The sequence below is a fragment of the Rhinopithecus roxellana genome, chromosome 15 (assembly GCF_007565055.1).
Source record: "Rhinopithecus roxellana isolate Shanxi Qingling chromosome 15, ASM756505v1, whole genome shotgun sequence".
Classification (NCBI taxonomy): domain Eukaryota; kingdom Metazoa; phylum Chordata; class Mammalia; order Primates; family Cercopithecidae; genus Rhinopithecus; species Rhinopithecus roxellana.
The window spans coordinates 7,221,628-7,248,633 of NC_044563.1; the positions used below are offsets into that span (position 1 = coordinate 7,221,628).

At 42.9% G+C, this 27,006-nt stretch overlaps 1 protein-coding gene across 16 annotated transcripts in view; it reads right to left on the minus strand.

Annotated features, from left to right (window-relative positions):
• C15H11orf80 (chromosome 15 C11orf80 homolog) overlaps positions 1–27,006 on the minus strand; it is a 94,630-nt gene that overhangs the window by 5,977 nt on the left and 61,647 nt on the right. For 14 of the 16 annotated variants that reach the window (XM_030918522.1, XM_010366385.2, XM_030918517.1 and 11 more), the window contains 4 exons: positions 24,971–25,117; positions 19,200–19,321; positions 18,295–18,405; positions 13,116–13,214 (listed from right to left, as the gene is read on the minus strand). In XM_030918522.1, coding sequence (XP_030774382.1) covers positions 13,116–13,214; positions 18,295–18,405; positions 19,200–19,321; positions 24,971–25,117 — 479 coding nt within the window. The remainder of the gene's footprint in view (positions 1–13,115; positions 13,215–18,294; positions 18,406–19,199; positions 19,322–24,970; positions 25,118–27,006) is intronic. The other 2 variants (XM_030918515.1, XM_030918514.1) reach the window with 1 other exon arrangement.

Genomic DNA, 27,006 nt, shown 5'->3' on the forward strand with positions numbered 1-27,006 from the left:
TCAAGCCTGTAATCCCAGCACTTGGGAGGCTGAGGCGGGAGGATCACAAGGTCAGGAGATAGAGACCATCCTGGCTAACACGGTGAAACCCCACCTCTACTAAAAATACAAAAAAAAAAAAAATTGCATTGGGAGTTATACCTAATGTAAATGACGAGTTGATGGGTGCAGCACACCAACATGGCACAAGTATACATATGTAACAAACCTGCACGTTATGCACATGTACCCTAAAACTTAAAAGTATAATAATTTTTAAAAAAATACAAAAAAATTAGCCGGGCGTGGTGGCGGGCGCCTGTAGTCCCAGCTACTCAGGAGGCTGAGGCAGGAGAACTGCGTGAACCCGGGAGGCGGAGCTTGCAGTGAGCCAAGATGGCGCCACTACACTCCAGCCTGGGCGACAGAGCAAGACTTCATCTCAAAAAAAATAAAAATAAAATAAAATTTGTGCTTCCCAGGAACAAAAGTGAAAAAATCCACAAGAATGGGTGAAAACGTTTACAAATCATACCTGTTAAGGAACTTTTATCCAAATTAAAGAACGCTTTTAAAAATTTATTTATAGGCCAGGCACGGTGGCTCACGCCTGTAATCCCAGCACTTTGGGAGGCTGAGCCAGGCGGATCATGAAGTCAGGAGTTTGAGACCAACCTGACCAACACGGTGAAGCCCCGTCTCTACTTAAAATACAAAAATTAGGCATGGTGGCTCACACCTGTAATCCCAGCTACTCAGGAGGCTGAGGCAGAAGATTCACTTGAACCCAAGAGGCAGAGGTTGCAGTGAGCCGAGATCACTCCACTGCACTCCAGCCTGGGCGACAGAGTAAGAATCCGTCTCAAAAAAAAAAAATGTATATTTTTTGTAGTGACGTGGTCTCACTGTGTTGCCCAGGCTGGTCTTAAACTCCTGGGCTCAAGTGATCCTCCCACCTCAGCCTCCCGAAGTGCTGGGATTACAAGTATGAGCCACCATGCCTGGCCCAGGGTAAAGAACTCTCATAACTCAGTAATTTAACAAACCAATTTAAAAGTGGGCAAAAGATTTGAATAGACATTTCTTCAAAGAAGATATACAAATGGCCAGTAAACACATGGAAAAGATACTCAGCATCAATATTCATTAGAGAAATGCAAATCAAAACCACGAAATTACTTCACATGCACTAGAATGGCAATAAGAAAAATAATGACAACAGTTAATGAGGGTATAGAGATATTGGAAGCATCACACAGTGCTGGCAGGAATGTAAAATGGTGCAGACCGTGGAAATCGGCTAGAAAGTTCTTTAAAAAGTTAAAACATAGTGTTACCATATGACTCAGCAATTCTACTCCTAGATAGATACCCAAGAGAGTTACAGGCATGTCCACACAAGTGTTCGTAACAGCATATTCATAATAGCTAAAAAGTGGAAAAAAACTTGTGTTAATCAACTAATTAATGGATAAAATGTGGTATATCCATACAACGGACTATTATTCAGCCATAAAAATGGATGAAATTGTTATATGTTATATGGTACAACATAGATGAACCTTAGAAACACGCTAAATGAAAGAAGTCACATAAAGGCCCTATGTTGTATGGTTCCATCTATATGAAGTGTCCAGAATAGGCAAATCCACAGAGATGGGAAGTATACTAGTGGTTGCCAGGGACTGAAGGGAGACGGGAACTGGGACTCACTGTGAACAGGTACTGCTAATGGCATGATGGAGATGTTCTGTAATTTAGTGGTGATGGCTGCACAGCACAGTGAATATACTTAATGAGTTTTATTCTTTAAAGTGGTAAATTTTATGGTATATGAATTATCTCCATAGGAGACCTATCATATATTGTTTACTAAAATAAGTTTTAGTTCCCAAGTAATTACATTCCGAGGAACATAGGAAGGGCAAAAGTAATCCTAAAGACGTGAAGAAACAGGATATTTTCTAAACATTTTTATCTTGAGAGAGAATTTTTTTTTTCTTTTTGCTTTAGCTTGGAAAATTTCATGTCATAGATAAATCTTTCTCCTATCTTGAAATTGGTCTTACCAAGGAACTACCCACATTGAGATATGAAGCTCTGGGCCTCTCTGGGAGCCTTGCATACTCTTCATTAATCACCTGGTTCCCCAGATAAGACAGCCCTGACCTCAGGATACACTTCCTTGGATTTAACATTCTATGGGACATTTATTTCTAGTCTACCCCTCCCCCCACCCACCGGAAACAATGCCTTTCCTTAGAAAATTGCCTCCTTGTTACTACTCCTGCTCATTCTGGGTTTAAATTCTCAGTCCCTACATACACCTATGACACTAAACCCTGGAGTACTATCTTGTTCACTCCATCCTGGCCCACTGTCTCTGTTCCAACATTCAAGCTTAGAATATCCACTCTTAGCCAGGTGCAGTGATGCACTCCTGTAGTTCCAGTTACTCAGGAGGCTGACACAGGAGGATCACTTAAGCCCAGGAGTTCGAGGCTGTAGTGCACCATGATCACACCTATGAATAGTCACCGCACTCCAGCCTGGGCAACATAGCGGGAACCTGTTTCTAAAAAAATAAAAACAAAAATAATACCCTTTCCATTCCTGCATGACCTTTCCCTGAATATATTCACTCTAAATACACACTCCCTCATTTTTTCAGTTCCTCAATAGAGCATATAATAGATGATTTTCTTCCCTATTACTCAAGAGGTCAGCTATTCTACCTTTCCTGTTTAGAAATGTAAACAAAATGGCCCAGAGATGAAAGAATTTGACCTATCATCCTTAGTCTTGTAGTTCTAGCTGAAGCCACTGGGTGCCACTCTTGTACTGCTAACAAGTTAGTTATCACTAAATGGCCATTACCAGAGGGAAACCTGATGAGGATGTTGAGTGGAGAAGCATCGGTTCTACTCAATGACCTGGATCACTCATCTGCCCTGGGCTTGCAACCCAGTCCATGTGTTAACAATATTACCAGGCTTCAGGGCCAGGAGATCTCAGTACAAATTCTAGCCTTACTATTTACTGACTATGTGATTCTGGGCAAATTATGAAAGTTCTGTAATCAGTTTCCTCATCTTTAAAGTGGGGAAACTATGACCTAACTTATAACATCTTTGCAGAGATTAAAATGAAAATCTCAGCACAGATTAGGGATTCAGTAAGTGTTCCTTCTTTCCAAGACCTATGACTACTGGTAAGACCTTGAGTTCACTAGCCATCTGTCAAATTAATTGGGCTATGAATGGCCCTGAGGCTATGAGCCATGACTATAGCAAAAGAACAGGGTAAAAGAGGTCAGATCTTTTTTTTTTTTCTTTTTTTTTGAGACAAGTGTCTTGCTTTGTCACCCAGGCTGGAGTGCAGTGGCACGATCTTGGCTCACTGCAACCTCCACCCCCTAGGTTCAAGCAATTCTCATGTCTCACCCTCCTGAGTAGCTGAGACTTACAAAGCATGTGCCAGCAGGCCCAGCTACTTTTTTTTATTTTTAGTAGAGACAGGGTTTTGCCATGTTGGCCAGGCAGGTTTCAAACTCCTGACCTCAAGTGATCCACCTACCTTGCCCTCCCAGAGTGCTGAGATTACAGGAGTGAGCCACTGCGCCTGGCCCAGATTACCTTTTTTAGGTCTTACTGGGATACTACAGAGGCCCAAGTAAAAGGAATTCAGAGGCTGAAACACTCCTAGATCCTGAGGAGTCCCTCTGCCCATATATCCTGGGTCCTATGATAACAGCACATGCCTTACCCTGAACCTGTCCCTAGAAAGCTGAAGATGCAGATGGCTGTAGTGAACTGCATTCTCCCCCACCCCAAATATGTCCAAATTCTAACCCCCAGAATTTGTGAATGTGAGCTTGAGAAAAGTCTCAAATTGTAATTCCGGATCGCAGGATGGGATCAGCCTGGATTTAGGGTGGGCCCTAAATCCCTAATTACCCGCCTGTAATCCCAGCACTTTGAGAGGCCAAAAAGCAGCCAGATCACCTGAGGTTAGGAGTTCAAGACTAGCCTGGCCAACATGGCAAAACCCTGTCTCTACTAAAAATACAAAAATTAGTCGGGCATGGTGGCAGGGGCCTGTAATCCCAGCTACTCGGGAGGCTAAGGCAGGAGAATCACTTGAACACAGGAGGCAGAGGTTGCAGTGAGCTGAGATGGTGCCACTGCACTCTAGTCTGGGCGACAGAGCAAAACTCAGTCTCAAAAAAAAAAAAAAAAAAAAAAAAAAAAAAAAAAAAAAGCACAGATTTGAGAGAGAGGGAGAAAGCAATGTGAAGATGGAGTTGCAATTTGGAGTTATGCAAGCTACAAGAAACCAAGGAACAGTTTTTATCAGAAGCTAGAAGAGGCAAGGCAAGGAAGCACTCTCCTCTAGAAACTTTGGAGGGAGTGTGGCCCTATGAACACCTTGATTTTGGACTTCTGGCCTCCAGAACTGTGGCAGAATAAATTTGGGTTGTTCTTAAACCTTCAAGTTGATGTTCATTTCTGACAGCATTCCCAGGAAACTGATACAATGGATTTTAGCTTTATTTGCGCAAGGCATGGACAGCAGCTTTCCAAGTCAGAGGGAAACTGGCAAGAGTATGTGCCGTGAAGCAGCTGAAAGGAACAGCAGACGCATTCCTGGGAAATGCATCCTAGAAAGCACAGCCAGCCATGAAAGGTGTGGTGAAGGGAGCACTGACAGCTTTACTGCTGCTCTGTGCCTCTCTGGTCACACTGAAAAGGAGGATGGTCAAGTCCACGAGATGCTTTGATTCTCGGGTGCCTGGGCACCTGAACTTCCCCACCCAATCAGGCAAGCAGAAGTACAAGGGGCAGAGTAGATGCAGTAGAGGTACCAAAGGCCCTGTTACTCATTTTCTTAGAAATAGTGTCTATAGTTTTTATAACTATTGAGATATAAACAGAGTAAACTGCATATATAGAAAATGTACAATTTTTTTCTTTTCTTTTTTTTTTTTTTTTGAGGCAGTCTCACCCTGTCGCCCAGGCTAGAGTGCACTGGCATGATCTCAGCTCACTGCAACCACTGCCACCCGGGTTCAAGCAATTCTCCTGTCTCAGCCACCCAAGTAGCTGGGATTATAGTGGTCTGCCACCACGCCTAGCTAATTTTTAAAACATTTTTAGTACAGACGGGGTTTCACCATCTTAGCCAGACTGGTCTTGAACTCCTGACCTCGTGATCCACCCACCTCGGCGTCCCAAAGTGCTGGAATTACAGGCTTGAGCCACTGTGCCTGGCCGAAAATGTACAATTTTTAAGTACACATGTACATACCTGTGAAACCATCACTGTCAACATAATGAACATACTCATCTCCCTGCAAGTGTCCCGCTGTCCTTTATGATAATTCCCTCCAACTCTTCCACCTCCCATCCTCTAGTAACCACTGACCTGTATAGATTAGTTGGCATTTTATAGAATTCTATGTAAGTGCAATCAAACAGTATGTACTCCTTTATTTCTCCATTTTTTCACTCGCCATGCTATTCAGAGATTCATCCATGTCACTGTGTGTATCAATAGTTCTTTCCTTTTATTGCCACATAGTATTCCTTTATATGAATCTATTACAATTTGTTTATCCATTTCCCTGTTGATACTGGGTTGTTTCTCATTTTGGGGGCTACAACAAAAGCGCCATGAAGATTTGTGTACAAGTCTTTGTGTGGAGACATGCTTTCATTTCTCTTGGGTAAATACCTAGGAGTGAAAGAACTATTTGGTCATATGATGGGTGTATATTTAACTTTTTAAGAAACTGCTGTTCTCCGAAGTGCTTGTACCATTTTTCATTTCCACAGTGTATGTGAGTTCATTCTTCCACATGCTTGTCAACATGTGGCATAGTCAGTCCTTTTATTCCAGTGGTGTGAAATGATTACTTCATTGTGGTTCTTTGAACTTTTGTTGAGACGGATGATGTTGGGCATCTTACGTCTTTTTTTTGTTTTTTTTTGACTTTTTTTTTTTTTTGAGACGGAGTCTCGCTCTGTCGCCCAGGCTGGAGTGCAGTGGCTGGATCTCAGTTCACGGCAAGCTCCGCCTCCCGGGTTCACGCCATTCTCCTGCCTCAGCCTCCGGAGTAGCTGGGACTACAGGCGCCTGTCACCTCACCCGGCTAGATTTTTGTATATTTTAGTAGAGACGGGGTTTCACCGTGTTAGCCAGGATGGTCTCGATCTCCTGACCTCGTGATCCGCCCGTCTCTGCCTCCCAAAGTGCTGGGATTACAGGCGGCATCTTATGTCTTTATCTGCCATTTGTGTATCTGTAGCTTCTTTTGTGAAGTGTGTTCAAATATTTTGCCCATTTAAAAAAACTGGGTTGTGTTATTAATGAGTTTTAAGAGTTCTTTATATATTGAGGAATATTATGGTAAGATTTTTAAACATTCAATTTTAAAAACAGATACAGTACTATCAGGTACATGGGGTACTTCTTCTTGAGTGAACTTCGTATCATTCAATGAATTTGTCCATTTCATCTAAGTTGTCAAATGTAAAGTTGTTCAGAATATTCTGATAATCCTTTTAATATCTGATGCTACCTTTCTGATTTCTGATAGTGACAATTTGGGTTCATTCTTTTTATTCTGATTAGTCTGGCTAAATGTTTATCAATTTTGTTAATCTTCTAAATGAGCCCCCTTTTAGTTTCATTGATTTTTCTCTATTGTTTTTCTGGTTTCTATGTTACTGATTTCCATTCTGATCTTTATTATTTCATTTCTTCTGTTTAATTTGTGTTTAATTTGCTCTTCTTATTCCAGTTTCAGTTGGAAAGTGGTATCATGGATTTGAGCCTTTTCTTCTTTTCTAACACAGGCATTTTCCCCTCTAAATACTACATCAGCTGCATCCCACAAATTTTGATAATTTGCTTTTCCATTTAATTAAATTAAAATATTTCTAATATCGCTTTGATGTCTGTGTTTAACTCATAGGTTATTTATAAATGTGTCATTTAGTTTCCAAATATTTAGGGATTTTCTAGATATCTTTCTGTTACTGATTTTGCTGTAATAATTCTATTATAGTCAGAAACATACTTTTATGACTTAGATCCTTTAAAATGTATTGAGACATATTTAATGCCTTAGAATATGTTCTATCTTGCTAAAAGTGCCTTATGCACTTGAAAAGAATGCATATTCTTCTTCTGTGGCTGAACAGAGTGTTTTTATAAATGCCAGTTAGGTCAAAGTGTTTGAAAGCATTGTTCTGACTTTGTCTCTACTTATCAAAACTATCAATTATTGAGAGAATTATTGTTGAAATCTTGAAATATAATTTTGGATTTGTCTATTTCTCCTTATATTTCTATTAGTTTTATGTATATTTAATTTATTTATTTTTGAGGCAGGGTCTCGCTGCCACCTAGATTGGAGTGTAGTGATGTGATTTTAGCTCATGGCAACCTCTGCCTCCTGGGCTCATGCAATTCTTCTACCTCAGCCTCCCAAGTAGCTGGGACTACAGGCATGAGCCACCATGCCTGGCTAATTTTTCTCTTTTTTTTTGTAGAGACGGGGTTTTGCCATGTTACCCAGGCTGGTCTTGAACTCCTGGGGTCAAGTAATCCACCTGCCTCGGCTTCCCAAAGTGTTGGGATTACAGGCGTGAGCCATCGTTCCCAGCCCCCCGTATCATGGTTTTGTTTCACTGTCGCCCAGGCTGAAGTGCAGTGGTGTGATCTTGGTTCACTGCAACCTCTGTCTCCCGGGTTCAAGCAATTCTCCCGCCTCAGCCTCCTAAGTAGCTGGGATTACAGGTGCATGTCGCCACACCCGGCTAAGTTTTGTATTTTTAGTAGAGATGGGGTTTCACTATGTTGGCCAGGCTGGTCTCGAACTCCTGACCTCAGGTGGTCCATCTACCTCGGCCTCCCAAAGTGCTGGGATTACAGGCGTAGCCACCACACGTGGCCTGTATCATGTTTCCCTCCACCCCCCACCGCTGCCCTGCGCTTCCCCAAGACAGTCTCACTCTGTCGCTCTGGCTTGAGTATAGTGGCATGATCTCAGCTCACTGCAACCTCTGCCTCCTGTATTCAAGCAATTCTCCCTCAGCCCCCCCACCCCCTCCGAGTAGCTGGGATTATAGGGTGTGCGCCACCATGCCAGGCTAATTTTTATAATTTTAGTAGAGATGAGGTTTCACCATGTTGGCCAGGCTGCTCTCAAACTCCTGACCTTGTGATCCCCCCACTTTGGCCTCCCACAGGCATGAACCACAGTGCCCTGGCCTGTATCATGTATTTTAAAGCTCTCTTAACATGTGCATGAAAGAGGAAAAAAAGAAAAAAAAAAAGTGCATGAATGTTTATGACTATTGTCTGTGATTAATTGATCTTTTCATTATTATGAAATCACTCTCTTAATCCCGGGTAATATGCTTTGATCTGAAATCTACTTTGATATTACAGTAGCTTCTTCAGCTCTATTTTATTAGGGTAAGCATGGCATATCTTTTTCTATACTTTGAATTTTTTTCTGTCTTTATATTTAAAGTGAGATTCTTGTACATGCATGTTGTTGGCTCTTGCTTCTTTACCCAGTCTAACAGTCTCTGCCTTTGTGTGTGTGTGTGTGTGTGTGTGTCATTATACTTTAAGTTCCAGGGTACATGTGTACAACGTGCAGGTTACATATGTATACATGTGCCATGTTGGTGTGCTACACCCATTAACATTAGGTATTTCTCCTAATCCTATCCCTCCCCCCTCCCCCAACTCCATGACAGGCCCCGGTGTGTGATGTTCCCCACCCTATGTCCAAGTTTTCTCATTGTTCAGTTCCTACCTATGAGTGAGAACATGCGGTGTTTAGTTTTCTGTCCTTGCAATAGTTTGCTCAGAATGATGGTTTTGCTCAGAAAGATGGTTTCCAGCTTCATCCATGTCCCTACAAAGGACATTAACTCATCTCTTTTTTATGGCTGCATAGCATTCCATGTGTATATGTGCAACATTTTCTTAATCCAGTCTATCATTGATGGACATTTGGGTTGGTTCCAATCTTTGCTATTTTGAATAGTGCCACAATAAACATATGTGTGCATGTGTCTTTATAGCAGCATGATTTATACTCCTTTGTGTATATAACCAGTAATGGGATCATTGGGTCAAATGGTATTTCTAGTTCTAGATCCTTAAGGAATTGCCACACTGTCTTCCACAATGGTTGAACTAGTTTACAGTCCCACCAACGTGTAAAAGTGTTCCTATTTCTCCACATCCTCTGCAGCACCTGTTGTTTCCTGACTTTTTAATGATTGCCATTGTAACTGGTGTGAGATGGTATTTCATTGTGGTTTTGATTTGCATTTCTCTGATGGCCAGTGATGATGAGCATTTTTTCACGTGTCTGTTGGCTGCATAAATGTCTTCTTTTGAGAAGTGTTTGTCTGTATCCTTCGCCCACTTTTTGATGGGGTTGTTTTTTTTCTTGTAAATTTGTTTAAGTTATTTGTAGATTCTGGATATTAGCCCTTTGTCAGATGGGTAGATTGCAAAAATTTTTCTCCCATTTTGTAAGTTGCCTGTTCACTCTGATGGTAGTTTCTTTTGCTGTGCAGAAGCTCTTTAATTAGATCTCATTTGTCTATTTTGGCTTTTGTTGCCATTGCTTTTGGTGTTTTAGTCATGAAGTCCTTGCCCATGCCTATGTCCTGAATGGTATTGCCTAGGTTTTCTTCCAGAATTTTTATGGTTTTCTAGAGTTTTTATGGTTTTAGGTCTAACATTTAAGTATTTAATCCATCTTGAATTAATTTTTGTATAAGGTGTAAATCTCTGCCTTTTAATTGGATTATTCAGACCATTTACTTTTTTTTTTTTTTTTTTTGAGACAGGGTCTCACCCTGTCACCGAGGCTGGAGTGCAATGGTGCAATCCTGGTTCACTGCAACCTTTGCCTCCCATTCTCAAGTGATCCTCCCTGCCTCAGCCTCCCAAGTGGCTGAGACTACAGGTGCGCACCACCATACCGAGCTAATTTTTTTTCCTTCTTTTTGAGACGGAGTCTCGCTCTGTCACCCAGGCTGGAGTGCAGTGGCGCAATCTCGGCTCACTGCAGGCTTTGCCTCCTGGGTTCAAGGGATTCTCCTGCCTCAACCTCCCCAGTAGCTGGGACAACAGGTATGTGCCACCACACCCAGCTAATTTTTGTATTTTTAGCAGAGACAGAATTTCACCATGTTGGCCAGGCTGGTCTCAAACTCCTGGCCTCAAGTGATCCACACCTGCCTTGGCCTCCCAAAGTGCTAGGATTGCAGGCATGAGCCACTGTGCCCAGCCTCAGCTATTTTGGAGTGCAGTAGCGTGATCTTGGCTCACTGCAACCCCCGCTTCCTGGGTTCAGTCTCCCAAGTAGCTGGGACTACAGTGTGTGCCAACACGCCTGGCTAATTTTTATATTTTTAGTAGAGACGGGGTTTCACCATATTGGCCAGGCTGCTCTCGAAGTCCTGACCTCAAGTGATCCATCCACCTTGACCTCATAAAGTGCTGGGATTACAGACGTGAGCCACCATACCTGGTCTAATTTTTTAATACTTTGTAGAGACAGGGTTTCACCGTGTTGGCCAGGCTAGTTTTGAACTCCTGAGCTCAAGCAATCTGCCTGTCTTGACCTCCCAACGTGCTGGGATTACAGGCTGAGCCACTGCACTTGGCAAGACCATTAACATTTAATGGAATAGTTGATATGATAGGGTTTAAATATATCGTCTTCATAAGTGTTTTCTATTAGTCTCATGTGTTCTTTGTTCTCTTTTCCTCATTTTCTGCCTTCTTTTTTGGAGACAGAGTCTCACTCTGTTGCCCAGGCTGGAGTACAGTAGCGCGATCTCGGCTCACTGCAACCTCTGACCCTGGGCTTCAGGCAATTCTCCTGCATCAGCTTCCCAAGGAGCTGGGACTACAGGTGCGAGCCACCATGCTGGGCTAATTTTTATTTATTTTTTATTTTTTTAGTAGAGATGGGGTTTCACAATGTTGGCCTTGAACTCCTGACCTCAAGTGATCCGCCCAACTCAGCCTCCCAAAGTGCTGGAATTAGAGGTGTGAGCCACTGCACCTGGCCATTCTGTCTTTTGGGTTGAGTTTTTATGATTCTCATTTTATTTCCTTTTATTTCCTTTTCTGACTTACAACTCCTTGTTGTGTTATTTTGTTTTATTTATTTATTTTGAAACAGAATTTCACTCTTGTTGCCCAGGCTGTAGTGCAATGGTGCAATCTCGGCTTACTGCAACCTCCGTCTCCCAGGTTCAAGTGATTCTCCTGCCTCACTCGCCTGAGCAGCTGGGATGAGAGGCACGCACCACCACACCCGGCTAATTTTTGTATTTTTAGTAGAGATAGAGATGGGGTTTCGCCATGTTGGCCAGCCTGGTCTCAAACTCCTGACCTCAGGTGATCTGCCCGCCTCGACCTCCCAAAGTGTTGGGATTACAGCCGTGAGCCACCATGCCCGGCCTTGTTGTGTTATTTTAATGGTTCCTTTTATTTATTTGTTTTTGAGACAGTGTCTGGCTCTGTCACCCAGGTGGAGTACAGTGGCACATTCTTGGGTCACTGCAGCCTTGACCTCCCAGGCTCAAGCAATCCTTCCACCTTAGCCTCCCAAGTAGCCAGAACTACAGGTGTATGTCACCATGTCTGGCTAATTTTTTTTTTTTTTTTTTTGTAGAGACAGGGTTTCACCATGTTGTCCAGTCTGGTCTTGAACTCCTGAGCTCAAGCGATCCACCTGTCTTAACCTTCCAAAGTGCTGGGATTACAGGAGTGAGCCACCATGTCCAGCTGGTTCCTTTTATTTTTAATTTATCAGTTTACCTTCAATTAGTATTATATCACTCCACATATAGTATAATACCTTACAATAGTATATTTCCATTTCTTTCCTCTTGGTCTTTGTGCTATTATTGTCATATATTTTACTTCTCCATAGGTAATAAATATTATAATACAGTGTTACTATTTGTGCTTTAAAAAGTCAATTATGGCAAGGACGTAAAGGATGTAAAGGATGAGTTGATGGGTGCTGACGAGTTGATGGGTGCAGCACACCAACATGGCACAAGTATACATATGTAACAAACGTGCACGTTATGCACATGTACGCTAGAACTTAAAGTATAATAATAATTTTTAAAAAAAAAGTCAATTATGGGCTGGGCACAGTGGCTTGAGCCTGTTATCCCAGTACTTTGGGAGGCCAAGGTGGGCAGATCACCTGAGGTCAGGAGTTTGAGAACAGCCTGGCCAACATGGTGAAACCCCGTCTCTACTAAAAATACAAAAATTAGCCTGGCGTGTTAGTGGGCGCCTGTAGTCTCAGCTACTCGGGAGGCTGAGGCAGAAGAATCGCTTGAACCTGGGAGGCAGAGGTTGCAGTGAGCCGAGGTCATGCCACTGCACTCCAGCCTAGGCAACAGAGGGAGACTCCATCTCAAAAAAAAACAAACCAAAAAAACCCCCCCAAAAAAAACAAAAAAAAAATCCACTTTTATCTTTTCACCTTTTTGGATGCTGGAGATCTAGAATTTCCTTAAGTTGGGGTCTTTACCCTCAAGGAGGTCAAATAGCTTTTAACTGGTTTTGTGATGGTCTCCTCTAATGAGTGAAGGGAGATCCTAGCAGGAAATTCTGTTTCTCCAGATTCCAGGTGTAGCTGGTAGTAGTCGTCTAACTGAAGCCCACTTTTCTGGCTCTCTTGGCTCCAGTCAGTAGGATCGACTTATCTGGAACTAAAATTATAGGATGAATAAATAAGAGAGATTAAAGATGAAGTTATCCTACAGTGTCTTCTGGACAAGATGGTGTAACAGGGACTGAATCTACCCTCCTGCCTGAAATAACAAAAATCCTGGATACAACGTATGAAACAACGGCTTTCAAGATATTGGACACCAGGCAACCAGTGGGATAGTCATTCCTGAGAGACAGAAAACAGATGGTTTTGTTTCACAGACTTCCTTGCTGAAAGGCTGACCTCAGATTATGCAGTCTGAAACACTTGTACCTACCCACCCTCAATTCAGGATTCCCATATATCAAAATGGAAGATTCCCACCAAAGTACTGATTATTTACACTTACCTGCTTCACCTCACATGAGCAGTGGTGAAGAAATTGGTGCTGAGTGATCTCACGAAATACTTTGTGCAGTTTGGTTTCAAACTCTTGTGTGTCAGCTGCCTAAAATGGGCCAGAAATAGAACATGCTGAGTTCCAATACTGGAAACCAAGGGGGGAAGTTCTCACACAAAGTTTATACAGGGAGAAGAGGAGGCAGATAGTAGGCAAGCCATTAAAGTTAGGAGTTTTCTTAGTCTTCATGAAGGCAGGACAGGTAAAAAGAAGGCCTGAGCTACTTGGTATAAGACATTAAAGTTAGGAGTTTTCTTGGTCTTCATGAAGGCAGGACAGGTAAAAAGAAGGCCTGAGCTACTTGGTATAAGACAAGCAGTTGTGACTCCTATATGTCTTCCCACTTCTGTCATCTAAGCAAGATCCTTCAAAGAAGGTCTTTGTTCTCCCATCTTTTTTTTTTTTTTTTTTTTGAGACAGAGTCTCACTCTGTCACCCAGGCTGGAGTTCTGTGGCACAATCTTGGCTCACTGTAGCCTCCGCCTCCCAGGTTCAAGTGATTCTCCTGCTTCAGCCTCCCGAGTAGCTGGGACTACAGGCATGCACCACCACACCCAGCTCATTTTTGTATTTTTAGTAGAGACGGGTTTCACTATGTTGGCCAGGCTGGTTTCGAACTCCTGACCTCAGGTGATCGACCCACCTCAGCCTCCCAAAGTGCTGGGATTACAGGTGTGAGCCACTGCACCTGGCCTGTTCTCCCATCTCTGTAGGAGATAAATATCCAGAAGATCCATCTGTTCATGAAGGGGTTATATAGACTGCTCTTCTTATAGAAGTTTCCAAGACAGCACAGGTTCTACTGCATAACTGAGGCTGATATGAGACTCTTTTTTTTTTCTGACAAGTCTTTTAGGGAGGAGAGGAACAAAATAATACAGTTTGCACCCACAGGAAATAGGTAACAGCTTTCTACTTTTAAATATATAATTATAGGATGTTAGAATTAAAGGGGACCAGGGTAATAACCTAATACAACACACTAATTTTATGGATGAGAAAATTTAAATTCAAAAAGGAGAAGTGGGCTGGACGCAGTGGCTCACACCTGTAATCCCAGCCCTTTGGGAGGCCAAGGCAGATGGATCACCTGAGGTCAGGAGTTCGAGACCAGCCTGACCAACATGGAGAAACCCCGTCTCTACTAAAAATACAAAATTAGGCATGGTGGCACATGCCTGTAATCTCTAGCCTACTCGGGACGGCCGGAGGACAGGAGAATTCGCTTGAACCCAGGAGGCTAGAGGTTGCAGTGATGAGCCGAGATCACAGGCCATTGCTCTCCAACCCTGTGCAACAAGAGCAAACTCCGGTTAAAAAAAAAAAAAAAAAGGCCGGGCGCGGTGGCTCAAGCCTGTAATCCCAGCAGCTTTGGGAGGCCGAGACGAGGCTGACACGAGGTCAGAAGATCGAGACATCCTGGCTACATGGAAAAAAAAAAAAAAAAGGCCAGGTGTAGTGGCTTATGCCTGTAACCCCAGCACTTTGGGAGGCCAAGGCGCACAGATCGCCTGAGGTCGGGAGTTCGACTAGCCTGACCAACATGGAGAAAACCCGTCTCTACTAAAAATACAAAATTAGCCAGGCGTGGTAGCACATGCCTGTAATCCCAGCTACTAGGGAGGCTGAAGCAGGAGAATCACTTGAACCTGGGAGGCAGAGGTTGCGGTGAGCCGAGATCACGCCATTGCTCTCCAACCTGGGCAACAAGAGCAAAACTCTGCTGTCTCCAAAAAAAAAAAAAAAAAAAAAAAAGAAGTGACCCACCCAAGATCTCACAGCTAGTTAGCACAAAAGTTAGGGCTTTAATGGATACCTTAGAATTCCCAATATAATGTTCTTCTCACTACCTTGTGCTATTCACATGACCTAGAAAGTTGAAGTTATGATAAAATACACTAGCTTATAAATGTGTTATACACTTTGACTCATAACTCCATTTACAGAAATTTGTTCTAGAAAATAATTCAAAAGGAGGAAGATATTACATAAAAGTATTAACTGAAACACTATATAATCAAGAATGTAAACAAATGTCTAACAGAGGAATCAGTTTATTAAATTAGATTTAAACAATATGGTGGGATATTAACTAAAAATTCTAAGACTGTTGAAATGGGGAAAATGTCAAATTATATATGAAAATAGAATGCTTTGATTACAACTATATATGAGATAATGAGTAAAAATTATAGTGATAAATTTTACTAATTATTTAAAAATATTTTTTGTATTATACTAGCTTTTCAAGAAAACTATACCAAAAAAATGAAGCAACAAATATGGAATGATATATTGCGCATTGATAATAGCAGTTGGTCAGCACACATTCCTAAAGGAAGGGAAACACTAACATTTATTGAGAATCTACCATATGCTATGCACTTTGACACTGTCTTAGTCCATTAGGGCTGCTATACCAAATTCCTGTAGACTGGGTGGCTTGTAAACAATAGAAACTGATTTCTCACAGTGCTGGAGGCAGGGAATCTGAAATTAAAGTGCCAGCATGGTCAGGTTCTGGTGAGGGCCCTCTTCTGGGCTGTAGGGTGCCCACTTCCTCCCTGTGTCCTCACACGGCAGAAGGGGTAAGGGTCTCTCTGGGGCCTTTTTTTTTTTCGGTGGGGGTGTGGGGGGACAGAGTTTCGCCCTTGTCACCCAAGCTAGAGTGTAATGGTGCGATCTCGGCTCACTACAACCTCCACCTCCTAGGTTCAAGCGATTCTCCTGCCTCAGCCTCCCAAGTAGCTGGGATTACAGGTGCCCACCACCACGCCAGGCTAATTTTTTTGTATTTTTTTTTTTTTTTAGTAGAGACAGAGTTTCACCACGTTGGTCAGGTTGATCTGGAACTCCTGACCTCAGGTGATCCACCCACCTCGGCCTCCCAAAGTGCTGGGATTACTTACAGGCATGAACCACCACGCCCGGCCTGGGGCCCCTTTTATAAAGGCACTAATCCGGCTGGGCGCGGTGGCTCACGCCTGTAATCTCAGCACTTTGGGAGGCCAAGGCAGGTGGATCACCTGAGGTTGGGAGTTTGAGACCAGCCTGACCAATATGGAGAAACTCTGTCTCTACTGAAAATACAAAATTAGCCGGGCGCGGTGGCGCATGCCTGTAATCCCAGCTACTCAGGAGGCTGAGGCAGGAGGTTTGCTTGAACCCTGGAGGTGGAGGTTGCGGTGAACCGAGATCGTGCCATTGCACTCCAGCCTGGGCAACAAGAGCGAAACTCCGACTCAAAAAATAAAATAAAAATAAAGGCACTAATCCCATTCATGAGGGCCTAATGACCTAAATCACTTCTCAAAGGCCTCATACCTCCTAATGTTATCAGTTCAGGGGTTAGGATTTCAACATATGAATTTTGGGGATATATAAACATTCAGACCATAGCACACATTTAGCTCTCACTTTCATAACTCTGTGAGGTACTATTATTTTTTCCAATTTGTAGACAAGTCTCCGAACTACAGGCCTAAACATAACTAATAAGTAAATGAGTCAGAATTTGAACGTGAGCCTCTGATTCCGTATTGCCACATACATGTAATAGTTAAGGTTGCTCAGTTATTTCCAGTGTATTCTGTCGCCATGAGATAGCATTCTTCAACAAGGAATTAGATTAGGAATCACTGATCTAGTCCTAGCTCTGTTCCTTTTCTTTTTTTTTTTCCTCTTTTGAGACGGAATCTCACTTTGTCACCCAGGATAGAGTTCAGTGGGGTGATCTTGGCTCACTGCAACCTCCACCTCCTGGGTTTCAGCAATTCTGCCTCAGTCTCCTGAGCAGCTGGAACTACAGGTGTGCACCACCACGCCTGGCTGATTTTTGTATTTTTAGTAGAGACAGGGTTTCACCACATTGGTCAGGCTGGTTGTGGGCTCCTGACCTCAAGCAGTCTACCCGCCTCAGCCTCCAAAAGTGCTGGCGTGGGCCACCACACCCAACCCTAGCTCTGTTCTTAACTAGCTGTGTGACCTAAAGCAGAAATCTTAAATAACTTGTTTTCTTATTTGTAAAATAGTATACATACTACTGTTCAACAAATATTTCTTTTTTTTTTTTTTGAGACGGAGTCTTGCTCTGTCGCCCAGGCTGGAGTGCAGTGGCCGGATCTCAGCTCACTGCAAGCTCTGCCTCCTGGGTTTATGCCATTCTCCTGCCTCAGCCTCCCGAGTAGCTGGGACTACAGGCACCCGCCACCTCGCCCGGCTAGTTTTTTGTATTTTTTTAGTAGAGACAGGGTTTCACTGTGTTAGCTAGGATGGTCTCGATCTCCTGACCTCGTGATCCGCCCGTCTCGGCCTCCCAAAGTGCTGGGATTACAGGCTTGAGCCACCGCGCCCGGCCACAAATATTTCTTAAAACTTAAGCCTGGTACTATGTAGCATCACAGTGACGCAAATAAAATAATGTTTCTAAAAATACTGTACATTTTACAAAGATAAGCAGTAGAATGTCATTAAAATCATGGTTTTTTTTTTTTTTTTTTTTTTTTGATGGAGTGTTGCTGTTGTCACCTGGGCTGGGGTACAATGGGGCGATCTTGGCTCACTGCAATCTCCCCCACCCAGGTTCCAGCAATTATCCTGCCTCAGCCTTCCAAGTAGCTGAGATTACATGCAACTGCCACCACGCCTGGCTAATTTTTGCATTTTTAGTAGAGACATGGTTTCACCATGTTGGTCAGGCTAGTCTCAAACTCCTGACATCAGGTTATCCACCCGCCTCAGCCTCCCAAAGTGCTGGGATTACAGGCATGAGCCACCACCCCAGACATTTTTTTTTTTTTTTTTTTAAGACAGGTCTCACTCTGTTGCCCAGGCTGGAGTATAGTGGCATGATCATGGATCAGCCTCAACATCCCAGTCTCAGTTGATCCTCCTACCTCAGCCTCCTGAGAAGCTGGAACCACAGGTATACACCACCCCACCTGGATGATTTTTTAGTTACTTGTAGAGACAAGGTCTCTCTATGTTGCCCAGGCTGGTGTCAAACTCCTGTGCTCAAGCAATCCTCCCACCTTGGCCTCCCAAAGTGCTGCGAGTATAGGCATGAGCCACCATACCCAGCCCAAACCCTGGCACTTTTAAGCATCCCCAAACCCAATCTCCTACTAACTTGAAGGGTCTGGAGACACATCTTTCGGAAGCTGCTCCTAGTGCTTCCAGTCAGAATACTCATGATGGAGTTCACAGCCACTGAGAGTGAGGCCTGTAGTTTCTGCTGAGCCTGGGAAACATAACAAGTAAGGGGAAGACTGCGTGAATCCCAAGATGTGGTTTAGAGAATCCCAGAGGGCCCACACATTTCCATCAGAGCAGGATTTCAACAATTCTTCCTATCCATCAACAAAAGTTACTGAGATCCTCACATATTTTTACACCATAACATTTAGGGAATTAATATAAAATTTTAAAATGTTCTCGCACTTCACAGAGGTGACTTACTGACACAGACACATTTAGAGAAGACAAGCAATAGGACACTGGTCAAGAAAACAGACACACTATTTGAAAAAAAAAAAGCTTTTAGTTCTGCTTAGTGTGGCTGTTTTTTCCCTGAAAAGTGGGCCATATGAGGTAAGAAATGTGTTACCAAAAGTACACAGGATGGATGGATTTAGAAAATCAGGTAAGAAGAGAAGGTGATAGTGTAAAGAATTAGGAAAATAGGGGAGGAATATAAGACACAGCGAAGCAGCAGCTCCAGAAGTCTGTGTGGGAAGGGGAATTATATGGATAAGGAAGAGATGTGTCATCAGCCATTTTTCCCTATTAACTATTATTTCCTTATTTACCCAAACACACCTACTAGGAGGTAAGACTAACCAAGCTGGTTACAGTGATCCATCTAAGCTAAAGTTTGAGTTGTAGGCTAGATGCAGCGTTACAAGATCACCCAGGTGACAGAAGAGAGGAAGGGGCATTAAGGGAAGAAGGGCTCCTGGGCCCTGTGCCCGCTATATATGCTTGCTATCTTTTTCTTAGAGAATAGGAGAAAAGAGGCTGTGAATTCCTTATTACCTTGGCAGCCTGGTGATGTTGCTCCAAGACCTGGTCCACGGTGAATTGGATGGAACCTTGCACTACACTGTGGCTCTCCACAAGGATGGCATTGAGATGAGTTGTGAGCAAAGTATAGACTCCTAAGGGGAGGGAGAAGGTAAAATTATCACTATATCTACCTCCCCTCACTGTGCATCTTCAAAGGCTAGTCTTAAATTACCAGATGTGTAAGATTTAAGACACTTTACTAGTACATTGATGAATTTCTTTTAAATCTAATATAACATCTGAGATGTTGTATTGAGATCAGTACAACAACTGAGAAACTGCAGGCCCTCAGAGTCAAGCTAAACAGAGGTGTACAAATTATCACAGTAGTTCAAGAATGATAACACTGGTTTCTGAGGAATCGAGTTCTTAAGGAATGTTCAGTAGGGCTCAGAACATGGTATCAGGCTTGCATTATCCAAGAATTAACCATAAGTGAGGATAGCTACTTCAAGATTGCTGTTCATGTGCTCTGAGTCAGGACTGGGAGTGGAAAAGATGCCTCTTGGAAGAAGAGATCCCTACATATCCACAGATAATTACCTTTTTTAAGACAAAATCTCCCAGCAACTTACAAACCTACCCAATTCCCACTTATAAATCTAAGAAAGCTCAGGAAAATTAAGGTGAAGAATGACATTATTTTTTAAAGAAATAAATAAGGGATCCTGTTTAATTCATATATGTACCATGTACTGTAAACAACAATCCCAGTGACCCCAAAGGAGAGGAGAAAGGGAGAAGCAAACGTCCTATAGAGTGTGCCTAACCCTACTCTACGTCTATGTGAACATCACTGCTGTGGCAGTGCTTTCAGACATACTGTGGTAAAGAAAAGGTTAAAATTCACAAAGATGACACAGAACTGTTGGTATGAGGTCCTTTTAAATGGGGGATTACCTCTGTTAAAGTAACCACGGGCACCACTGCTCAGCCTCATTCAGAAAAGCTAACGTGAGAGCAACAGGCAAAAAAATTATGCCATCAAACAATAGGCCGCCATGTAATGATCCTGATGCAGCAGGCACAGGAAGCCAAATTTACAGGTCACCTGGAGAAAATCCTTCTTGATTATTCTTTGTTTACAGTGTTCAGAATTATATGATGAATCAGCCTAAAACTGGCTGGCTTTTTCCAGGACTGTATTAAAAATGCAAGCCAGAAAAACATTTCCTACCATAAGGCACCATGAGGCTTTCCTGTTAGGGAAGGTAATATATGGTAAGCTCAAAAGGATTCTGGAGCTGGAGTCAGGGAGAACATAGATTCTAGGGTCAATTCTGCCATCAACTAGTGGTGATGAAATCTTTTCTTCAATATAGAAAATGACTTTATACCACTGTGCTCTCACAGGTATGTTGTGTAGATAAACTGCAATAATGTACATGAAGTGTTTTGCGGGCTTTTTTGTTGCCCAGCCTGGAGCACAGTGACACGATCTCGGCTCACTGCAGCCTCGACCACCAGGGCTCAAGTGATCCTCCCACTTCAGCCTCCCGAATAGCTGGGACCACAGGTGTGCACCACCACCATGCCTGGCTTTTTTTTTTTTTTTTAAAGACAGAGTTTTGCTCTTGTTGTCTGAGCTGGAGTGCAATGGTATGATCTCGGCTCACTGCAACCTCCGTCTCCTGGATTCAAGTGATTATCTTGCCTCAGCCTCCTGAGTAGCTCGGATTACAGGCACCTGCCTGCCACCACGCCCAGCTAATTTTTGTATTTTTAGTAGAGACGGGGTTTAGCCATGTTGGCTGGACTTGTCTGAAACTCCTGACCTCAGGGTGATCCACCCACCTTGGCCTCCCAAAGTGTGGGGATTACAGGTGTGAGCCACCATGCCTGGCACATTTTTATATGTAGAGACGAGGTCTCGCTATGTTGCCCAAGCTAGTCTTAAACTCCAGGGCTCAAGCAATCCTCCTGCCTTGGCCCCTCAAAGTACTGGGATTACAGATGCCAAGCCACGGTGCCTGGCCCATGAAGTGTTTTGAAATGTACACTGTACAATTTCAAAATATTGCTATTGCTATGTTAATATATCATCTAGATTGGTATTTTCCATAGTTTGGTTTTAAGAATAGCTTCAAGAAATCAAATCCCTTTTGAAAGCAGACATTTTTTTATTTTTTATTTTTTTATACTTTAAGTTCTAGGGTACATGTGCACAACATGCAGGTTTGTTACATATGTATACTTGTGTCATGTTGGTGTGCTGCACCCATCAGTCATTTAATTTAAAAGTCAAAGTTCATTCCTAAAATTTTGACCATCAAAAAATGCTTTTGACATTGTGGAAAATAATGAGTTAGTCACAAGAAAAAAAAATGAATTAATCACAGAAGTTATCATGACAAGGCAGGTGGGCATAAGGCCAATTAAGTAATTTTCTTAAAGACACATGGGAACAGACTAATTTTGAACAATCTGTTTCCTAAAAGAAGAGGTTCTAGAGAAAGCTTTTAAGGATATGAGAAAGAAAAGGGGGAAGGTAAGGTAAAATTATCACTATGTCTATATCTACCTCCCTCCCCTCACTGTGCATCTTCTTCAGAGGCTAGTCTTAAATTACCAGATGTGTAAGATGTGAGAGACTTACTGTATTTACTAATACATTGATGAATTTCTTTTAAATCCAATACTGAGTACAACAACTGAGATACTGCAGGCCTTCAGAGTCAAGCTAAACAGAAGTGTACAGATTATCACAGTAGTACAAGAATGATAATACTGTGTTTCTGAGGAATCTGAGTTCTTAAGGAATGTTCACTAGGGCTCAGAACATGTTATCAGGCTTACATTATCTGAGGATTACCTTCTGGCAGACCTTAAAAAAAACCTGCCAGAAGGTAGCAGATCTTAAGTCTTAAGAGGGTTTTAGACCTGGAAAGGCCTTTGATGGGGCCTAGCCTAACAATCTCATGTTAAAGATATGAAAAGGGAGGCTCATATTTATGTGACGTGCTTCCCAAAAATCACTGAGGAAGTTGGTATCAGTGCTAAAATTAAACCCAGGTCTCTTGATTCCACCCTGATGTCTTTTCCACAATAATAAGTTGCTGCTCTTACCAGCCTCTGTCTGTGTGAGCATAGGCCACAGGGAACAGCCCTAGGAATCCTCACATTAGTTTAGATATCTTCTATTTTCTATTCCCCTGGCATTAATCATCAGAACGGCTGCGCACCAAAGACCACTAGCTCCTCAAATAAACAGCTACAAGCCAGAGTTCCAGGAAACAGTGCTTCTCTCCTACAGTGTGTATAGCACGTTTTGGGAAAAGTTTGCCTTATCTTACTGCTGAGAGGCTCAGAAGGAAGGCAGCAGGAAGAATACCACAGCCAACAATGGTTTGTTCAATAAATAATGGACACCAGTCAATATGAGCTCTTTTGGTCTGGTGTTGTAAGCAGTCTTTTTTCTTATGACTCAGTGGGAGCAGGGCCACACCAAATAGCACTGGAGTGCCTGAAGAATAGAGTCCCACGAAAACACACTGGCCCATAGAGAAAGGAGAACACAGAGACATATCAGAAGCACCAAAAGGGAGGCTTACAAACCTTTCCCCAAATTTGTATAAAGCTCCACTTCTCCCTGTAACTTTCCTCAAAGATTAGGAGGGCATTGAGAAACACTTAAATTTACATCTCAGGGTTTACTGGATTAAAATGAAGAAGCCAACTCCTGCTAATGCTCAGTGGTTTTCACATTTTACTATATTTAAGAATCACTTGAGGCAAGTGCGTTGCTCATGCCTGTAATCCCAGCACTTTGGGAGGCCGAGGTGGGAGGATCACTTGAGCCCAGGAGTTCAGACCTTGTCTCTACAAAAATAATAATAATGGCCAGGGGCGGTGGCTCACACCTGTAATCCCAGTACTTTGGGGCGCCGGGGGGGGGGGGGTGGATCATGAGGTCAGGAGTTCGAGACCAGCCTGACCAACATGGTGAAACCCCCGTCTCTACTAAAAATACAAAAATTAGCCAGGTGTGGTGGCATGTGCCTGTAATTCCAGCTACTCAGCAGGCTGAGGCAGGAAAATCGCTAGAACCCGGGAGGTGGAGGTTGCAGTGAGTCAAGATCGCGTCATTGCACTTCAGCCTGGGCGACAGAGGAAGACTCTGTCTCAAAAATAATAATAATAGGCCGGGCGCGGTGGCTCATGCCTGTAATCCCAGCTCTTTGGGTGGCCGAGGCGGGCAGATCACAACGTCAGGAGATCGAGACCATCCTGGCTAATACGGTGAAACCCCAGTCTCTACTGAAAATACCAAAAATTAGCCAGGCGAGGTGGCTGGCGCCTGTGGTCCCAGCTACTCGGGAGGCTGAGGCAGGAGAATGGTGTGAACCTGGGAGACGGAGCTTGCAGTGAGCCGAGATCGTGCCACTGCAGTCCAGCCTGGACGACAGAGTGAGACTCCATCTCAAAAAAAAAAAAAATAGAACCCTGGTCAATAAAATTAGAACCTTTAAAAAATCATCATCATCACCATCATCATCATCATCATCATCATCATCCAGTGATTCTGATGCATATGTTTCATGGACCAGAAAATGAAACCACTGTTTTATCTCTATCATAGATAATCTTTCTGATTGATAACAAATTATCACCCATCTAACAGATAAACACCAAAGGTTCCTTGTTGCATACCTGAATAAGAACAGGTGTGCATTTTTTTAAAATCCACTTGGAAAGGCAGCATGATGATGAAAAGTTCCCAAGCCTTGCTGTACATCACAATCACCTGAGAAGTCATTTTATTTTATTTTATTTTATTTTGTTTTTTGAGACACAGTCTCAATCTCTTGCCCGGGCTGAAGTGCAGTGGCACAATTTTGGCTCACTGCAACCTCTGTCTCCTGGGTTCAAGAGATTCTCCTGCCTCAGCCTCCCAAATAGCTGGGATTACAAGAAGCCGCCACCATGCCAGCTAATTTTTGTATTTTTAGTAGAGATGGGGTTTCGCCGTGTTAGCCAGGCTGGCCTTTAACTCCTGGCTGCAAGTGATCCACCCACTTTGGCCTCCAAAAGTGCTGAGATTACAGGTGTGAGCCACCGCACCCGGCCTGAGAAACTTTAAAAACATACCAAGAAGCATTTGGGGATGCCAAGGAAGGAAGATTACTTGAAGCCAGGAGTTTGAGACCAGCCTGGGCAACAAAGCAAGACCTCCATACAAAAAACAATAATATAAAAAATAATTGAAAAAGTTATCCAGGTGCAGTCGCATGCATCTATAGGCCCAGCTACTTGGGAGGCTGAAGTGGGAGGATCACTTGAGCCTAGGAGTTTGATGTTGTAGTGAGCTATGCTCGCGCAACTGCACTCTAGCCTGGACGACAAAGGGTCTCTAAAAATAAAAAAAATTTCTTAAACATACTGAGCCCTGAGCCCCACCTCAGTCCATCTGGAAATCAGAATCTCTGGAGAGTGAGCATTTTAGATGCTCTTCAGGTAATATTGTGCAGCTAACATTGAGAACTGCTGATCCCTAGGGAGCAATATATACGAAGTGTCTGCTGATTTCTGGCCAACCAGATCTAGAAATGTCATCATTTAAGCAATGCATCAATATATGAATCTTTTCTATAGGATATATTTATTTTATTAAGCAGGGTTTTTCACTGAACTTCTTTATTCTACAGAAATATATCTAATTTACATGTGTGCATTACACAAAGTTTCCCTCTCTCTTAGCATTTGGCACACCCAAGCTGGCAACCCCATTCTCTTATACTTACCCCAGATTTCCATTTGCTGGACTGGAAATGCACTGTGGAAATCCACAAAGAGAAAAAGCAGCAGAGTTTGTCCTTGAGGGTCCATATTCTGAGACTGATCCCCCTCACTGGATTCCGCCCGATAACTCACATCTGGAAGTACCAAATCTAGAGGACAAGATATTACATGAATTTCTAAGATAAGTAAAGCCCTCAAAATACAAAATGACTACAGAACCTGTATTCTGAACAAAGAAGGATCTGAGAATAGGAGATCTAAATTCAAACACTCATTTACCCTCCTGAACCTGTTTCTCTATCCACATGATGGAAGCAAATCATAATGACTCACAGGAAGAACATTAAAATAGTAACTACGTATGTACAATGCAAACCAAACAACACTCCTTTACATTACTGAAAAGCACTACACAATAAATTAATTGATTCCTTGTACAACTTTCTAAGGCAGGTATGGCTGGTAAGAGGTTAGATTCACCTGAGTGTAATGACAACAGCTAACTTGTGTTACGTGCCAGGTACTGCATCAAATGCTTATGTACTATTTCAACATTTAGACTTCACAACAACACTATTGGATAGGACCTATTCTTATGGCCTTTTACAGATAAGAAAAGAGGCACAGATAGGTTAAATACCTCATTCAGCGTGAGCTTGAGGTAAATGGTGGAACTGAGTTCTAGATTTTGCTAGACTGACTAAAGAATCTGCTTTTAGCCCCAGTACTATATATTTGTATCCCCAATTGTAATCCATTGCCCAGTGGTCACTTTCTAGCACCTTGATCCTTTAGAATACAATCAGGATAGTCCTATATTTCAGATCCATGTAGAGAAGTACCTTCATGTGGATCCTTGTTCTGTCCTTTAGAGTAATAAGGGAGGGAGATGAGGGGACATTTTCTACGTTATTCATTTCCAAAGTTAACTGAGAAAGTTCAGGACCATGAATTGGTAAAAAACTAAACCAGCAAAGCCCAAAAACAAAAATGAAAGAGAAAAGGAGATATGGAGATCCCTAGAAATTCACCAGTCATATCTCTATTTGAAATCGGTGGAGTCTATCATTCCCTCTAAGATACTGCCCCATCCCAGTAGGCTTCAATCTTCTCATACCAGTCATAGCCACAGAATACCTCTTCCCTATTGGTCATCTTCCTCAGGAGCCAGAAGACCAGACTACCTTCCAAATTTCAAAGGATTCTAGTTAGGACAGTCAATCTCAAAACTGCAACCCCTCCTAGATATCAGCCCATGGTCACATACTCCAATTTCACAGTTTTATTAGCTCAGTTATTAACCTCCAACTTTTAGCATGATTCACCCAAAGCTGGTGTGGTTAGAGCTTATGTGAATATTACAGTCCGCTTCCTAGGCCTAATACTATTACATCTTGCACTAGTATGTGTTTTAATTGTTTCTAAGGAATTTTATGTGATTTTCTCAGTTCATTATGAGGCATTTCTCTTCCACAGTAGTTCAGAAGTATCACTGCTCCCTTACCTTTGTAAAGGCCCAGAGTTGACAGATTAGGTACATTAGAACTCTTCTGAACAAGTATCTAACAGAAGGACCAGGAATAGAGGAGGCAGCAGAGGAAGTAAGAGGAGAACCAGTATCAACATGCAATGCCAGGCCGGGTGCGGTGGCTCACACCTATAATACCAGCACTTTGGGAGGCTGAGGCAGGTGGGCCACTTCAGGTCAGGAGTTCAAGACCAGCCTGGCCAATAGGGGGAAACACTGTCTCTACCAAAAATACAAAAAACAATTAGCCGGCTGGGCGCGGTGGCTCAAGCCTGTAATCCCAGCACTTTGGGAGGCCAAGACGGGCGGATCACGAGGTCAGGAGTTCAAGACCAGCCTGGCCAATAGGGGGAAACACTGTCTCTACCAAAAATACAAAAAACAATTAGCCGGCTGGGCGCGGTGGCTCAAGCCTGTAATCCCAGCACTTTGGGAGGCCGAGACGGGCGGATCACGAGGTCAGGAGATCGAGACCATCCTGGCTAACACGGTGAAACCCCGTCTCTACTA